The 17313-nt window shown below is 44.9% G+C and overlaps 1 protein-coding gene across 1 annotated transcript in view; it reads right to left on the minus strand.

Annotated features, from left to right (window-relative positions):
• Nucleotides 1-12397, minus strand: part of LOC126455828 (uncharacterized) — a 222137-nt gene extending 209740 nt beyond the window's left edge. Inside the window, exon 1 of the mRNA XM_050091589.1 lies at nt 12088-12397. Within this exon, the coding sequence (XP_049947546.1) occupies nt 12088-12397 (310 nt within the window). The remainder of the gene's footprint in view (nt 1-12087) is intronic.
• Nucleotides 12398-17313: the final 4916 nt, after the last annotated feature.

Here is a 17313-nt window from a genome sequence, read left to right on the forward strand (position 1 = left end):
GTCCAACCATAATCAAATGGTGCCAACAATTTGACCAAAGTCGTGTAGACTTCTATGATGCTTTTCGGGAAGTCCAGACCTTGCACCATACAACCTGTATCTTTGCGGCAACCAGAAAGAACACCTGAGGAAGGTAGGTTGGGGATTGATCTTTCCAGAGCTGAGGACGGTCACACAGCAGTTCTCGAGTGCTTCATGACCAGGGAGTGGATTTCTATCGTCCAGCAACTGAACAGTTAATAGAATTTTCCGACCGTTGTTTACAGAGACTTGCTGCCTATGTTGATAAATAGTGTTACGCGTCAGTTTGAAGTGCAGAGCAAAAAAATGGTTCAAATGGCTCTACGCACTATGTGACTTAACATCTGAGGTCATCAGTCCCCTAGACTTAGAACTACTTAAAGTTAACCAACCTAAGGACATCATACACATCCATACCCGAAGCAGGATTCGAGCCTGCGACGGTAGCAGCAGCGCGGTTTCGGACTGAAGCGCCTAGAACCGCTCGGCCACAGCGGCCGGCGAAGTGTAATGCAGTATTCAACAAAAGTTACTTGGGCTGCTATTAATAAAATGTAACTTACTTTTCGAAGTCCCCTCGTATAACGAATGGCAGCTGTTTTTAAATGTAAATAAATGCATGATAATGTCCATAACAAAGAGAAAAGTCTGACAGTATCCTATTACAAAGTTTGGGATGGACACCCTGAAGCACCACATAGTTGAATCATTTAGGAGTAATGCGAAGAAGCCGTAGAAAATGAGATGAAAACATAAAACGAGTAGCAAGGTTACTTAAAAGGAATCTTTGGAAGGAAGGAGACGTTACTCGCATGAAACCTTGTTGGATAAATTTAGTCAACCTGTACGTGGCGAAGATTGCGTGATAACTCTGCTGCTCCCTTCATATAAACGGCGTAGGGACCTCGAGGATAAGATAAGTGACATTAGGACATGTGCATGGAACACGACAGAAAATGTCTAATGCTGGAGAAAGCACCGAACAGTAACTTGTAAAGTACATTCTAACACAAAAAAGACTCACCGCGAAGGAATTATCAGAATGGAACTGAAATCGGTAGATGTGATGTATGTGAACAGTAAATAAAACAATTTCACAAAAATTGGATGATTTGTTCAAGAGCTTCACAAAGTGAGAAAGTCAATAACTCGTTGGTCCACCTCTAGCCCTTATGCAAGCAGTTATTCGGCTTGTCTTTGATTGACAGAATTGTTGCGTATCGTTGTGAGGGATATCGCACCAAATTCTTTCCAATTGGTGGGCTACATGGTCAAAATCCCGAGCTGGTTGGAGGGCTCTGCCCATAATGCTGCAAACGTTGTCGACTGAGAAGAGATCCGGTGACCTTGCTGGCCAAGGTAGGGTGAGGCAAGTACGAAGGCAAGCAGTAGAAACTCTCGCCCCGTGTGCGCGAGCATTATCTTGCCGAAATGTAAGCCTATGATGGCGCCCCATGAAGGGCAACAAAACGGGGCGTAGAATGTCGTTGCCGTACTGCTAGTTGTCGAACCATATGACGGGCGACAGTCAGATTGCTATCAAACCGCTGTCAGGGGCGTCTCTAGACACGTCTTCGCTGGTAACCATCGCTGAAGACAATTCCTTATTCTACTCCAGTCAGTGAGATTACAGACCGAAAACGTGTCTGGAGACGCCTCCGACACCAATGGGATACCAACCTGACTATCGCCCGCCATATGGCTTGAGAACCAGAAGTGATCGTCTGCGGTGCTTTTCACACATGGATATTTTACTCCCCGTTTTGTTGCCCTTCATGGGAAGCCATCCATTTCAGCAGAATAATGCCCGCCCCTACACGTAGAGAATTCTGCTGCTTGTCTTCGCCCTTGCCAAACCCTACCTTGGCCTGCAAAGTCACCGGATCTCTCCCCAATTGAGAACATTTGGATCCTTATGGGCAGGGCTCTACAACCAGCTCTGGATTTTGACGAGCTATCGCACCAATTGGACATAATTTGATCCGATATCCCTAAGGAGGACATCCAACAACTATGTCAATCAGTGCCAAGCCGAGTAACTGCTTGCATAAGGACCAGAGGCGGACCAAGTGTTACTGACTTGCTCACTTTTTGAAGATCTTTCTCTTGAATAAATCATCAATTTTTTCTGAAATTGTAATCTTTTTTTGTCTGCACATGTAAACTGCATCACGCTTCCCACTCAGATAATTCCTTCGTGGTGTGTCTTTTTTTTTGTCTTCGAGTGTATGTGTGTACATGTAGCTGTACGCTCAGCATCAGTGGACACTGATGCTCAAGACACCTCTAGGTACCGGCTACAACTGTTGTGACATTTACAATGATCATTTGATAATCAGTACTTTGTCTGCTAACTAATTTAAAGCTTGGGCGAATCCAGCATATCGCGGAAGCGAGCACTGAAGTCCTGAAGCACCAAGTGCAAGTGAGGAAGCTGTAAAATCGAACGCTTTTCATCGAGATAGGTGTAATCATCATGTATCGCTTTCTACATATACATCCACACTCCGCAAGCCACCTGACGGTGTGTGGCGGAGGGTACCTTGTGTACCTCTATCGGTTCTCCGTTCTATTCGTTCTCGTATTGTTCGTGGAAAGAAAGATTGTCGGTATGCCTCTGTGTGGGCTCTAATCTCTCTGATTTTATCCTCATGGTCTCTTCGCGAGATATACGTAGGAGGGAGCAATATACTGTTTGACTCCTCGGTGAGGGCAGGTTCTCGAAACTTCAACAAAAGCCCGTACCGAGCTACTGAGCGTCTCTATTGCAGAGTTTATCTATCATCTCCGTAACGCATCTGCGATTACTAAATGATCCTGGAACGAAGCAAGCTGCTCTCCGTTGGATCTTCTCTATCTCTTCTATCAACCCTATCTGGTAAGGATCCCACACCGGTGAGCAGTATTCAAGAAGTGGGCGAACACGTGTACTGTAACCTACTTCCTTTGTTTTCGGACTGCATTTCTTTAGGATTCTTCCAATGAATCTGTCTGGCATCTGCTTTACCGACGATTAATTTTATATAGTCATTCCATTTTAAATCACTCCTATTGCCTACTCCCAGATAATTTATGGAATTAACTGCTTCCAGTTGCTGACCTGCTATATTGTAGCTAAATGATAAAGGATCTTTCTTTCTTTGTATTCGCAGTACATTATACTGGTCTACATTGAGATTCAATTGCCATTCCCTGTACCATGCGTCAATTCATTGCAGATCCTCCTGCATTTCAGTATAATTTTCCATTGTTACAACCTCTCGATATACTACAGCATCATTCGCAAAAAGCCTCAGTGAACTTCCAATGTTATCCACAAGGTCATTTATATATTTCGTGAATAGCAACGGTCCTACGACACTCCCCTGCGGCACACCTGAAATCACTCTTACTTCGGAAGACTTCTCTCCATTGAGAATGACGTGCTGCGTTCTGTTATCCAGGAACTCTTCAATCCAATCACACAATTGGTCTGATAGTCCCTATGCTCTTACTTTGTTCATTAAACTATATCCAACGCCTTGCGGAAGTCAAGAAACACAGCATCTACCTGGGAACCCGTGTCTATGGCCCTCTGAGTTTCGTGTACGAATAGCGCGAGCTGGGTTTCACATGATCGCCTTTATCGAAACACATGCTGATTCCTACAGAGTAGATTTCTAGTCTCCAGAAAAGTCATTATACTCGAACATAATAAGTGTTCCAAAATTCTACAACTGATCGACATTAGAGATATAGGTCTATAGTTCTGCACATCTGTTAGATGTACCTTCTTGAAAACAGGGACGACCTGTGCCCTTTTCCAATCTTTTGGAACGCTATGCTCTTCTAGAGACCTACGGTACACCGCTGCAAAAAGGGGGGCAAGTTTCTTCGCGTACTCTGAGTAAAATCGAACTGGCATCCCATCAGGTCCAGCGGTCTTCCCTCTTTCGAGCGATTTTAATTGTTTTTCTATCCCTCTGTCATCTATTTCGATATCTACTATTTTGCCATCTGTGCGACAGTCTAGAAAAGGAACTACAGTGCAATCTTCCTGTGTGAAACAGCTTTGGAAAAACACATTTAGTATTTCGTCCTTTAGTCTGTCATCCTCTGTTTCAGTACCATTTTGGTCATAGAGTGTCTGGACATTTTGTTTTGATCCACCTACCGCTTGACATAAGACCAAAATATCTTAGGATTTTCTGCGAAGTCAGAACACAGAACTTTGCTTTCGAATTCGTTAAACGCCTCTCGCATAGCCCTCCTCTTACTACATTTCACTTCGTGTAATTTTTGTTTGTCTGCAAGGCTTTGGCTACGTTTATGTTTGCTCTGAAGTTCCCTTTGCTTCCGTAGCAGTTTTCTAACTCGGTTGTTGTACCACGGTGGCTCATTTCCATCTCTTACGATCTTGCTTGGCACATACTCATCTAATGCATATTGTACAATGGTTTTGAACTTTGCCCACTGATCCTCAACACTATCTGTACTGGAGACAAAACTTTTGTGTTGAGCCGTCAGGTACTCCGAAATCTGCTTTTTGTCACTTTTTCTAAATAGAAAAATCTTCCTACCTTTTTTTAATATTTCTATTACGGCTGAAATCACCTATACTGTAACCGCTTTATGATCGCTGATTCCCTGTTCTGCGTTAACTGTTTCAAATAGTTCGGGACTGTTTGTCAAGCAGAAGGTCTAATATGTTATCGCCACGATTCGATTCTATGTTTAACTGCTCAAGATAGTTTTCAGATAATGCAGTTAAAAAAATTTCACAGGATTCTTTGTCCCTGCCACCCGTTACAAACGTTTGAGTCTCCCAATTAAAATCTCTGCCCAAAACTATAACATGGTCTGAAAATCTACTCGAAATATTTTCCAAATTTTACTTCAGGTGTTCTTCCACAACAGCTATTGAGCCAGGGGGCCTATAGAGACATCCAATTACCATGTTTGAGCCTGCTTTAACCGTGACCTTCACCCAAATTATTTCACATTTCGGATCACCGTCAATTTCCTTCGATACTACTGCACTTTTAGTTGCTAGAAACACGCCTCCCCCTTCACCGTCTGTCTCTGCGGTATACAGTCCAATCTGAGTTTAGAATTTCATTACTGTTTACATATGGTTTCAGCCAACTTTCCGTCCCTAGTACAATGTGGGCATTGTGACCGTTTATTAATGAGAGCAGTTCTGGGACCTTTCTATAGACGCTCGTGCTGTTTACTATTACCACATTAATATTGTCATTCCCTGTTGCGTTTTGCCTACTGCTACCTTGTCGCGTCTCAGGAGGCGTCTTGTTTAGGGAGGGAATTCTCTAACCTAAAAAGCCCACATGTGCACTCCACACGTACTCCGCTACCCTTGTGGCCGCTACCTGCGTGTAGTACTTTCGTTGTATGGATAGTCTCTATGAAGAGGAAATAACATAAAACGGTAACATCAGCACGAAAATCCCTTGTACTCAATGTGTTTTTATCCTTTAGTATTTTGCCACACTTATGAAAAAGTTATATAACTGAATTTGTGTCATACAGATCTATCTACTAGTCAGGTACAAAAATACGCCATGCTCCCCTAAAAAGAACTAAGTTTATACCTCTGGCTCTGTTATTAATGATGTTATAGAACTAATTGATCTTTCTGTTTCATGTGCCCTGGTCATTATTGCTGTATATGAAAAGCAGATTACATATATCTTTAACTAGTCGAAGTAAGTTATTTAGTTGAAAGCGCAGGAAATAACACGGAAGTACATAGACGTACCTCTCAGTTTCAAGTAGAGCGTTATTTTTGCTCAACCTCTGACTGTGAGCATGGGAACTAGTACAGAAAGACACTGCTGAAAGGCGCGTTGCTAGTTAAAATTATTTTTTTAAGGATTTCAGAGTTAAAGGGTGAAAATTAAAGAAATGATAAAGTGTGAACGCGGAAACATAGTTGAAAAGAGTGTGTACTACCTATGAATTCCAGACTGATAACCAGTACTCAATATTCGGTCGACAAAGGCTTCGTAATCTACCGCTGTCGTGCGTGAATTACATTTCTTTATGCTTCATCCAATGAATCTCAGTCCAACATCTACCATACAATGTGTTATGTGGTCGTGCCCTCTTGGGTCGCACCAGATGCATATACCTAGAATTGTTTCCAGCCACTGATGGCAGAAGAACAATTCAATAATAATGGATCTTTCTGCCTATTTATGAACGATATGTTCTTATTATTTATGTTGAGAGTCAACTGCCAGTCCCTGCACCAAAGGTTGGTCCCCTTCAGGTCTTGACGTATTTTACTATAATTTTCTGTTATTGCGAATTTTCTGTACACAACTTTACTGTCCCTGGTTAATCTCTGACATTACTCACAAGATTGCTAACATTAATGCATACAACATACCGTTTTCGCATCGTTATATTTTAAGAAATCGTACATAAACCACGCATTTTTGAAACATCATAAGTACGCGGGAAACTAGAAATAGTTTTTCTTTCGTTGCACACTAGATCCAATACAAAAACATCTACTTAGGATAATTACCTTCACTGGCTATTTTCAGTTGTTTGATATAATTATTTTCGTTTGTTATTCTGTCAGAGTTTGTGAAGTGGTAATGTGAGGTGGTAAACGCAGCACGTATGCGAGGTATGTATGTTGAAATTTGTTATAATTTATGGTGAATGAACTGTGAATCATGGAGCTGTAAGTTAGATCGACTAAAAATAGTGTATTCTCGGTGCTTTGGTTGCCTTCCAACCGCTGCACAGGCAACTGATATCGGAAAATTAAGTCTTATTTATTATTATTCTGCCAGCTGACAATGATAGCTCCATCCACCTCTGATGGGAAGGACGTCGTCGAACGAAATTTCTAAAAGCTTAACAGTGCTCCACTTGGAATAAAAAGAGTGTGTTCAGTTTTATTTCGTATCCCTCTCTATCGGCCTGTCTTTGTACGGCGTTGACATGCGGCAGCGCCACCTATAAGATTTCAGTTAGTCTTGTCAGACAATACAAACGTAGATATACATAGAAATAGTTGTGATTTATTGTGATAGACCCTAATTCTTTGTGATCTATAAAGAGAAATCTCTGGTGCCTATCACCACGCGCCTTTTGAGCTATCACCACATTGACTGTGTCCGTAATTTAGAGGTTAGCGTTGTTAGTTGCTTAACGCGGAGGTCCTGGGTTCGACACCTATAGAGTATCCTACTCATTTATGTGGTGCGAAGGTCTATAACAGGATGTACCCAGCCTAGTATTATCCAGTAAAAGCCCGATTCTTTAAAGAAGCCGGCCGAAGTGGCCGAGAGGTTCTAGGCGCTGCAGTCTAGAACCGCGCGACCGCTACGGTCGCAGGTTCGAATCCTGCCTCGGGGATGGATGTGTATGATGTCCTTAGGTTAGTCAGGTTTAAGTATTTCTAAGTTCTAGGGGACTGGTGACCTCAGAAGTTATGTCCCATGGTGCTTAGAGCCATTTGAACCATTTCTTTAAAGAATCTTACACGCAACATGTATAAAACAATTTCAAAAGTCTGATTACTTTACAAACAAGTTAATGTTTTAAGTATTTAACGTTAAGTATTTAAGCGAGAAAAAGTTTAGAAAAGGTCTGAAATTATGTTTAAGGTTTGCTGGAAGTCGCTCTCATTATCAAACACTGGATGAATGTAGTCCGGGTGATCTGCGCTTCGTTTTAAGCATAAGCAAGTTTTTCACTTATCTCAGAGTTAATGACGTCTTATCTCCTGAACTATATGTAGTACAATGGTATAATTTTATATGTACATTCAGTGACATATGTAGATACTATATGCAAAGTGTATTGTGGATAGAGTTAATGAAAAAAAGTAATCGATTGAAACATCATGCCTGAGCTGAAGTTTTACTGCATGAGCAGCGAAAATGTAGAATGCGATAGCCTTTGTTGTTTCATCCTTTTTTGGGGCGTGGTGTCAGTGAAGAAAAAATTAGGAAAGGTTTGAATTACGTGTAAAGTCTGTTGGAAGTCTCTGAGTGCTCTCATTCTCTAATACTGGATGAATATCATCTGGGTAATTTGCACGCCTTGAGTAACACTGCCTCAAAGACATATACCAGTTTCTGACCGTAATACTTATTTTACTGTGTTGAACCTTATATCTCTCAATGACTAGATTATGATAGCATCTTAAATTTTTAAATTCTATCGATACTTATACGAAATACTGAAAACCAATTTTTTTCTTCCTCTGGAAGCCGAAGATATAGGCAACTTGCAACTGTGAGAGTGCACCATAAACCTGGTTAACCGTTTAGTAATATGGATTACTGTGTGCAGCTCGACGTGCAGGTGAAAGTCCTTCAATTGGACACCTCTTGGGCGATTTGCGTGTCCCCAATCGACCCTAGTTATTTAAATGAAGAAAGAGGACCTACAGTTTAACGTGGAATCTGAACCACGTGCCATTCCCGGCCACTCCTCACATTGCTGATAGGTAAAGGCCAGATTAAAGGCAAAGTGAAATTTCCCCATGCGACCTCTCAGTTTCCAGGGACGCGCTGAACCCGCTAGACCATCAGGCCCGACACTCAAGCTAGTGGAGCCAAGTGAAAAACTGATCAACATAACAACCAACAATCTTGACGTCCATGCCACCGAAATCGTGACACATCGAAATGCTTGCAGCGAGTATGGGAACCAACTCCCCCGTATGTCTCGGTATGTCCCGCATTACAGAACTTTTTTTTATCCTCTCGGCTCCATCACTGACTGCCTGTTTCTCCTGTACATTTAGTCAGTGATCACTGTTACAAATATTAATCCCGCTTAGAATTGTCGATAGCAGACCCCCGTGGATAGGGAAAAAATCGTGGATGTGGTTTTTAGACGGTTTCCCACAACCCAATAGGTCAATATCGGGCTGGTACCCAAGTCCTGCCCCGGTAACATGATTCGCAAACATTTAGAAACCATCCGCTCATTTTCAGATCAATAACACTACACGCAGACAGTTGGGGCCCACATATTCCGTCCCAGGATCAAAGCGGGGTGGCCATAGGAAGCGCCCCTTAAGCTAAGCCTGCCAAATCCGTTAATGACCATGCCGATCCGCCCCGATACGAGACAAAGGCAGAAGAGAGAAAGAAGGAGTACTATCGATAATTCACATTTCTTGATCGAGAGATCTCTTAACTTTTCGTATATTTATCGTTACTATCGTCGAAAAATAGTCTTCCCTGTTCGTGCTTGTACGGCGAACGATTTGTCTCAGAAGAATGCGTGTAGACTACGTGTGTAGAGGGGTCGTGAGAAGGGGACTGGTTACCTGAAAGGAATAAATACGCCGAGAAGCAGTATTTAGTATATCCAAGTCTTTCAATAGGTTTCGGTATGCTGTTCTTGAACTTGTACCACAATGAATCTTTATACATTCTTCTGCATTCTTAAAACTTTCCCTCTGTTTGTGTATTAGCTTCAAAATATGATACTGTGTAACCTGATAGAGGAAAAGTAGGCATAGTACGCCATTTTTTTGTATTTACATCTCCACTGTCACGCATTCGAAGAAAATGCGACACAGTTGGGCAGTTTAAATTTATTGCTACTGAATCTTCCTTAAACCTCTCTTAAAACCAAGCTCAGATGTTGGTTATCTCCCTTACAACTATGATCAAATGTTGGTCGCCCTATGCACAAGGTACTGTTACTACGGGGACTTTCTTTTTTTCATGTTCAACATCCGTTCTGCCACGGAATGGAAACCACAGTGAAAATAAAAAAAATATTTTGTAATTCATAAATTAAGGTTTCCATCAGAGTTGCTAATAATATTTTTATTAGTGCCTGGTATCGAGCTTTTCGTTCATTCTCAAACCATCATTATAAGTTGCAATCTTATCAACAAAACATGAAATACAACATTTTCAAAAACTTTGCGCACACTGATTACATTAGTGAAATAAATCTTTTGTGCCATACGTGCATTTGTATTGATTCGCTGTACAGAATACATTTGGTTTACATCAGATCAATATAACAATCATGTAACTTGACTGTATTGCGTTTGCCTTGATAGATTCAAAATTCAATAGGCGTCTTTAGTTATTCAGATACATTGGTCTGACCAAAAAACAAATGTATTCTGTGCAGTGAAACATTACAAATGCACGCATATCACAAAAGATTTATTGCATTGCTGTAGTGTCTGCACACAAAATGCTTCTAATGTTGTATTTCATGTTTTGGTAGTAACAATCTTCTAATATAGATAATGGTTTGATAACGAACGAAAAGTTGGAAACTAGTGACTCATAAAAATATTATTTCCAAATCTGACAGAAACCTTAATTCATAAATTTCAGATATATTGAGTTGCTTATCGTGATACCACCACAATGTTGGAGTTACGTAAAAATGTTTTATTTGTAATATTTAGCTACACCTTCCACATACTTTTCTACATAGTCGTCGCTCCAACTTAGAGATATGTCGTAGCGTGGTAGCAAGTTTCCAACACCCTCGTCATAGAAGGCAGCCGCCTGAGATATATGCCAATTCCCTACGCTGTACTGCAGCTCGTTGTCCGCGCCAAAATGCTGTCCTCATTGCCTGTGCTTCATGAGAGCGAAGAGATGACAATTAGAAGAAGCGAAGTGGATGATCAAACACCTCCTACCGAAACAGTTGCAGCTGTGTCGCCTGATAAACAAAGTAAGAGCCTACGGAATATCAGACCAGCTGTGAGGCTGGATTGAAGAGTTTTTAGCAAACAGAACACAGCATGTTGTTCTCAATGGAGAGACGTCTACAGACGTTAAAGTAACCTCTGGCGTGCCACAGGGGAGTGTTATGGGACCATTGCTTTTCACAATATACATAAATGACCTAGTAGATAGTGTCGGAAGTTCCATGCGGCTTTTCGCGGATGATGCTGTAGTATACAGAGAAGTTGCAGCATTAGAAAATTGCAGCGAAATGCAAGAAGATCTGCGGCGGATAGGCACTTGGTGAAGGGAGTGGCAATTGACCCTTAACATAGACAGATGTAATGTATTGCGAATACATAGAAAGAAGGATCCTCATTTGTATGATTATATGATAGCGGAACAAACACTGGTAGCAGTTACTTCTGTAAAATATCTGGGAGTATGCGTGCGGAACGATTTGAAGTGGAATGATCAAATAATATTAATTGTTGGTAAGGCGGGTGCCAGGTTGGGATTCATTGGGAGAGTCCTTAGAAAATGTAGTCCATCAGCAAAGGAGGTGGCCTACAAAACACTCGTTCGACCTATACTTGAGTATTGCTCATCAGTGTGGGATCCGTACCAGGTCGGGTTGACAGAGGAGATAGAGAAGATCCAAAGAAGAGCGGCGCGTTTCGTCACAGGGTTATTTGGTAAGCGTGATAGGGTTACGGAGATGTTTAGCAAACTCAAGTGGCAGACTCTGCAAGAGAGACGCTCTGCATCGCGGTGGAGCTTGCTGTCCAGGTTTCGAGAGGGTGCGGTCCTGGATGAGGTATCGAATATACTGCTTCCCCCTACTTATACCTCCCGAGGAGATCACGAATGTAAAATTAGAGAGATTCGAGCGCGCACGGAGGCTTTCCGGCAGTCGTTCTTCCCGCGAACCATTCGCGACTGGAACAGAAAAGGGAGGTAATGACAGTGGCACGTAAAGTGCCCTCCGCCACACACCATTGGGTGGCTTGCGAGTATAAATGTAGATGTAGATGTAGTGTATTTGTTGGACCTGCAGTGTGCGGCCGCGAATTGTCACGAAGGAAAGGCACGAGAATTACGTTATCTGGGCTAAACGAAATGAGGAGCAGCCCCTCAACAGGCACTGGCGCTTGGCGGGAGTCACTATTGTTGTAGGCATTCTTAGGTGCGGACTGTGCCTTCAGAACTGAAAAGTGCGATTTGGCGGGCATACTAGAGACACTCCGAAACACATATGTGCAAAATTTCGCCGTATTTTCACTGTGGCTTTAATTTCGCGACCGCTTGGACTTCGAAAAAGAAAAACAAAAAATCTTGCTCTTGTACTGTGTGGAATAATCATGCCAATGGCTGAAGCACGACTCACCCCTGTCCGCCCTATTGGAGGCTGCGAAAATTGCCGATGGAAGAGCAGCCTCGACATTGCCAGTGGTGGTAGAGTCTGGCGTGGTGGAAGATCGGTCGACGGCGGTCGCGAAGACGTCGTCGTCGGGGTCGGCGAACACGTCGTCGACTATCGTCATATCGGGGGCGGCGGTGGCGTCAGGGGTGTTGGAATCGACGGCGAACGTGGGGAACAGCGCTGTGGCGGCTCTGCCGTGTTGGAGCACCACCACCACTGCCGCTACCAGCAGCGGCAGCCGCGGCGGCGGCGTGCAGAAGGCGCGCTGGACCATGGCGGGCGCTGTCGCGGGCGGCTGACTCGCGGCTGTGCTTGGCGGCCGGAGGCTGAGCGGCCGGCACCGGCGGCCGGCGCACCGTTAGCGGACCCGCCGCTTGCGAAAACCCGCCTCCTGCCGCAGCCGCGTCCCGGCCACATCCGCTAGCCTCAAAAAACCCATGGAACGGGTTCTCGTCGCGTAAACACGACCGTTTACGATATTCCCCCTACGTCTAGGCGGTCACACTGTGTCGAAACAGTAGCCTTCTCCGGAGCCTTAAAAACACTGAAGAGCCAGAGAAACTGGTACACCTGCCTAATATCGTGAAGGGCCCCCACGAGCACACACAAGTGCCGCAACACGACGTGGCAAGGGCTCGACTAATGTCTGAAAAACTGCTGGAGAGAAATGACAGCATGAATCCTGCAGGACTTTCCATAAATTAGTAGGAGTACGAGGGGGTGCAGATCTCTTCTGAACAGCACGTTGCAAGGCATCCCAGATATGCTCAATAATGAAACTTCCTGACAAATTAAAACTGTGTGCCGGACCGAGACTCGAACTCGGGACCTTTGCCTTTCGCGGGCAAGTGCTCTACCAACTGAGCTACCCAAGCACGACTCATGCCCCGTCCTCACAGCTTTACTTCTGCCAGTACCACGCCTCCTACCTTCCAAACTTAACAGAAGCTCTCCTCAAACCTTGCAGAACTAGCACTCCTGAAAGAAAGGACATTGGTGAGACGTGTCTTAGCCACAGCCTTGGGGATGTTTCCAGAATGAGATTTTCACTCTGCAGCGGAGTGTGCGCTGGAGAGCTTCTGTTAAGTTTGGAAGGTAGGAGGCGAGGTACTGGCAGAAGTAAAGCTTTGAGGACGGGGCGTGAGTCGTGCTAGGAAAGCTCAGTTAGTAGAGCACTTGCCCGCGAAAAGCAAAGGTCCCGAGTTCGAGTCTCCGTCCGGCACACAGTTTTAATGTGCCAGGAAGTTTCATATCAGCGCACACTCAGCTGCAGAGTGAAAATCCCATTCTGGATGCTGAATAATGTTCATGTCTGGGGATTCTGGTGACCAGCGGAAGTGTTTAAACTCAGAAGAGTGTTCCTGGAGCCACTCTGTAGCAATTCTGGATGTGTGGGGTGTCGCATTGTCCTGTTGGAATTGCCCAAGTTCGTCGGAATGCGCGCCGCGCGGGACTAGCCGAGCGGTCTCAGGCGCTGCAGCCATCGACTGTGCGGCTGGTCCCGCCGGAGGTTCGAGTCCTCCCTCGGGCATGGGTGTGTGTGTTTGTCCTTAGAGTAATTTAGGTTAAGTAGTGTGTAAGCTTAGGGACTGATGACCTTAGCAACTGCTAAGTCCCATAAGATTTCAAACACATTTGAACATTTTTTCGTCGGAATGCACAATGGACATGAATGGATGCAGGTGATCAGACAGGGTACTTACATACGTGCCACCTATCAGAGTCGTATCTAGACGTCCCAGGGGTCCCATATCACTACAAATGCACACGCCCCACTCCAATACAGAGCCTCCACCAGCTTTTACAGCCCCTGCTGACATGCAGGGTACATGGATTCATGAGGTTGTCTCCATAACCATACATCCGCTCGATATAATCTGAAACGAGACTCGTCCGATCAGGCCACATGTTTCCAGTCATCAGCAATCCAATGTCGGTGTTGATGGTGTAAGTAGGCTGTTTAGATTTTTATGTTGGTAATGCCATGTAGGGCTCTGTATGAAAATCGCTAACTGCGCTGTGTGCAGTCTGTCGCTGGTTGGACTCATTGTTGGAATATTCACTAGTGTTGTGTTGGGGAGTTGGATGTGAACAGGGCGTAGCGTTGGGCAGTTGGAGGTGAGCCGCCAGCAGTGGTGGATGTGAAGAGAGATGCCAGAGTTTTGAGAAGACGATCTGGACGTGTGTCCGTCAGAAAAACCAAATTTGTTTAATTGGATGTCACAAAACATATATATAATGACTTTTGAAGGCTATTAAAGTAAATACATAGTTTGTTCTCTGTCAAAATCTTTCATTTGCTAACTATGCCTATCAGTAGTTAGTGCCTTCAGTAGTTAGAATCTTTTATTTAGCTGGCAGTATTGGCGCTCGCTGTATTGTACTAGTTCGAGTAACGAAGATTTTTGTGAGGTAAGTGATTCCTGAAAGGTAATAGGTTATTGTTAGTCAGGGCCTTTCCTTTTTGGGGATTATTGAGAGTCAGACTGCGTTGCGCTAAAAATATTGTGTGTCAGTTTAGTGATGATCAGAGTAAGTTAAAAGAAAGCTGTCTGAGTACGTTCAGTTTTACTCAGCCGTTCAAATGGTTCAAATGGATCTGAGCACTATGGGACTTAACATCTATGGTCATCAGTCCCCTAGAACTTAGAACTACTTAAACCTAACTAACCTAAGGACATCACACAACACCCAGTCATCACGAGGCAGAGAAAATCCCTGACCCCGACGGGAATCGAACCCGGGAACCCGGGCATGGGAAGCGAGGACGCTACCGCACGACCACGAGCTGCGGACAAACTCAGCTGTCTCTGTATCAAATAACGTAAGACTTTTTCCAGCACAGTCGTTCTTAATTTTTCTAAGGGGACGTTTCAATGGGCCCAGGTGAGGCGTAAAGCTTTGTATGAGCAGTAGTCAAGGGTACACAAGTGGGCCTTCGGCTCTGAAAGATGTTCCGTTGAATGGTTCGCACGCTGACACTTTTTGATGGCCCAGCATTGAAATCTGCAGCAATTTTCTGAAGGGTTGCACTTCCCTCACGTTCAACGATTCTCGTCAGTCGTCGTTGGTCCCGTTCTTGCAAGATCTTTTTTCGGCCGCAGCGATGTTGGAGATTTGATGTTTTACCGGATTACTGATATTCACGGTACACTCGCGAAATGGTCATACGGGAAAATCTCCACTTCATCGCTACCTCGGAGATGCTGTGTCCCGTCGCTCGTGCGTCGACTATAACAACACGTTCAAACTCACTTAAATGTTGATAACCTGCCATTGTAGCAGCAGTAACTGATCTGACAACTGCGTCAGATCCTTGTTTTCTTATATATGCGTTGTCGACCGCAGCGCCGTATTCTGCCTGTTTACAAATCTCTGTATTTGAATACGCATGGCTATATCAGTTTCTCTCACGCCTCAGTGTAAAATAAGTGTCATTGACTTCAATGCACTGTTTCGAATTATAATCAGCGACAGAAAACAGGAAGCAAAATATTACCTACAACTTGTGTATGTAGTATCCTGACGTTAATACGAGGGTTGGAACTTCGATAGTGGCAACTCTCTACTTACAACGTATCTACATAAATACAAATAAGAATTTGCGTTTGTTCAGTCTTAATCACCGTTTATTTTGAAATTTTGAGACAACGTTGCATTCCAATACGTGCATGTTTTTATGTACCTCCTGGAGCGCCGTCTCTACACTCTAAAAAATGTTCAAATGTCTGTGAGTTCTTAAGGGACCAAACTGCAGAAGTCTTCGGTCCCTAGACTTACACACTACTTTAACTTAAACTAACCTGTGCTAAGAACAACACACACACCCATGCCCGAGGGAGGACTCGAACCTCCGGCGGGTGGGGTCTACACTCTAAAACAAAAAAAAAGAGGCACCACCATTGAATTATCCGAATGGGGCGCAAATCGGTAGGTTAACCTACATGTACAAACAAATGATTACTACACTCCTGGAAATGGAAAAAAGAACACATTGACACCGGTGTGTCAGACCCACCACACTTGCTCCGGACACTGCGAGAGGGCTGTACAAGCAATGATCACACGCACGGCACAGCGGACACACCAGGAACCGCGGTGTTGGCCGTCGAATGGCGCTAGCTGCGCAGCATTTGTGCACCGCCGCCGTCAGTGTCAGCCAGTTTGCCGTGACATACGGAGCTCCATCGCAGTCTTTAACACTGGTAGCATGCCGCGACAGCGTGGACGTGAACCGTATGTGCAGTTGACGGACTTTGAGCGAGGGCGTATAGTGGGCATGCGGGAGGCCGGGTGGACGTACCGCCGAATTGCTCAACACGTGGGGCGTGAGGTCTCCACAGTACATCGATGTTGTCGCCAGTGGTCGGCGGAAGGTGCACGTGCCCGTCGACCTGGGACCGGACCGCAGCGACGCACGGATGCACGCCAAGACCGTAGGATCCTACGCAGTGCCGTAGGGGACCGCACCGCCACTTCCCAGCAAATTAGGGACACTGTTGCTCCTGGGGTATCGGCGAGGACCATTCGCAACCGTCTCCATGAAGCTGGGCTACGGTCCCGCACACCGTTAGGCCGTCTTCCGCTCACGCCCCAACATCGTGCAGCCCGCCTCCAGTGGTGTCGCGACAGGCGTGAATGGAGGGACGAATGGAGACGTGTCGTCTTCAGCGATGAGAGTCGCTTCTGCCTTGGTGCCAATGATGGTCATATGCGTGTTTGGCGCCGTGCAGGTGAGCGCCACAATCAGGACTGCATACGACCGAGGCACACAGGGCCAACACCCGGCATCATGGTGTGGGGAGCGATCTCCTACACTGGCCGTACACCACTGGTGATCGTCGAGGAGACACTGAATAGTGCACAGTACATCCAAACCGTCATCGAACCCATCGTTCTACCATTCCTAGACCGGCAAGGGAACTTGCTGTTCCAACAGGGCAATGCACGTCCGCATGTATCCCGTGCCACCCAACGTGCTCTAGAAGGTGTAAGTCAACTACCCTGGCCAGCAAGATCTCCGGATCTGTCCCCCATTGAGCATGTTTGGGACTGGATGAAGCGTCGTCTCACGCGGTCTGCACGTCCGGCACGAACGCTGGTCCAACTGAGGCGCCAGGTGGAAATGGCATGGCAAGCCGTTCCACAGGACTACATCCAGCATCTCTACGATCGTCTCCATGGGAGAAT

The sequence above is a fragment of the Schistocerca serialis genome, chromosome 2 (assembly GCF_023864345.2).
Source record: "Schistocerca serialis cubense isolate TAMUIC-IGC-003099 chromosome 2, iqSchSeri2.2, whole genome shotgun sequence".
Lineage (NCBI taxonomy): Eukaryota > Metazoa > Arthropoda > Insecta > Orthoptera > Acrididae > Schistocerca > Schistocerca serialis.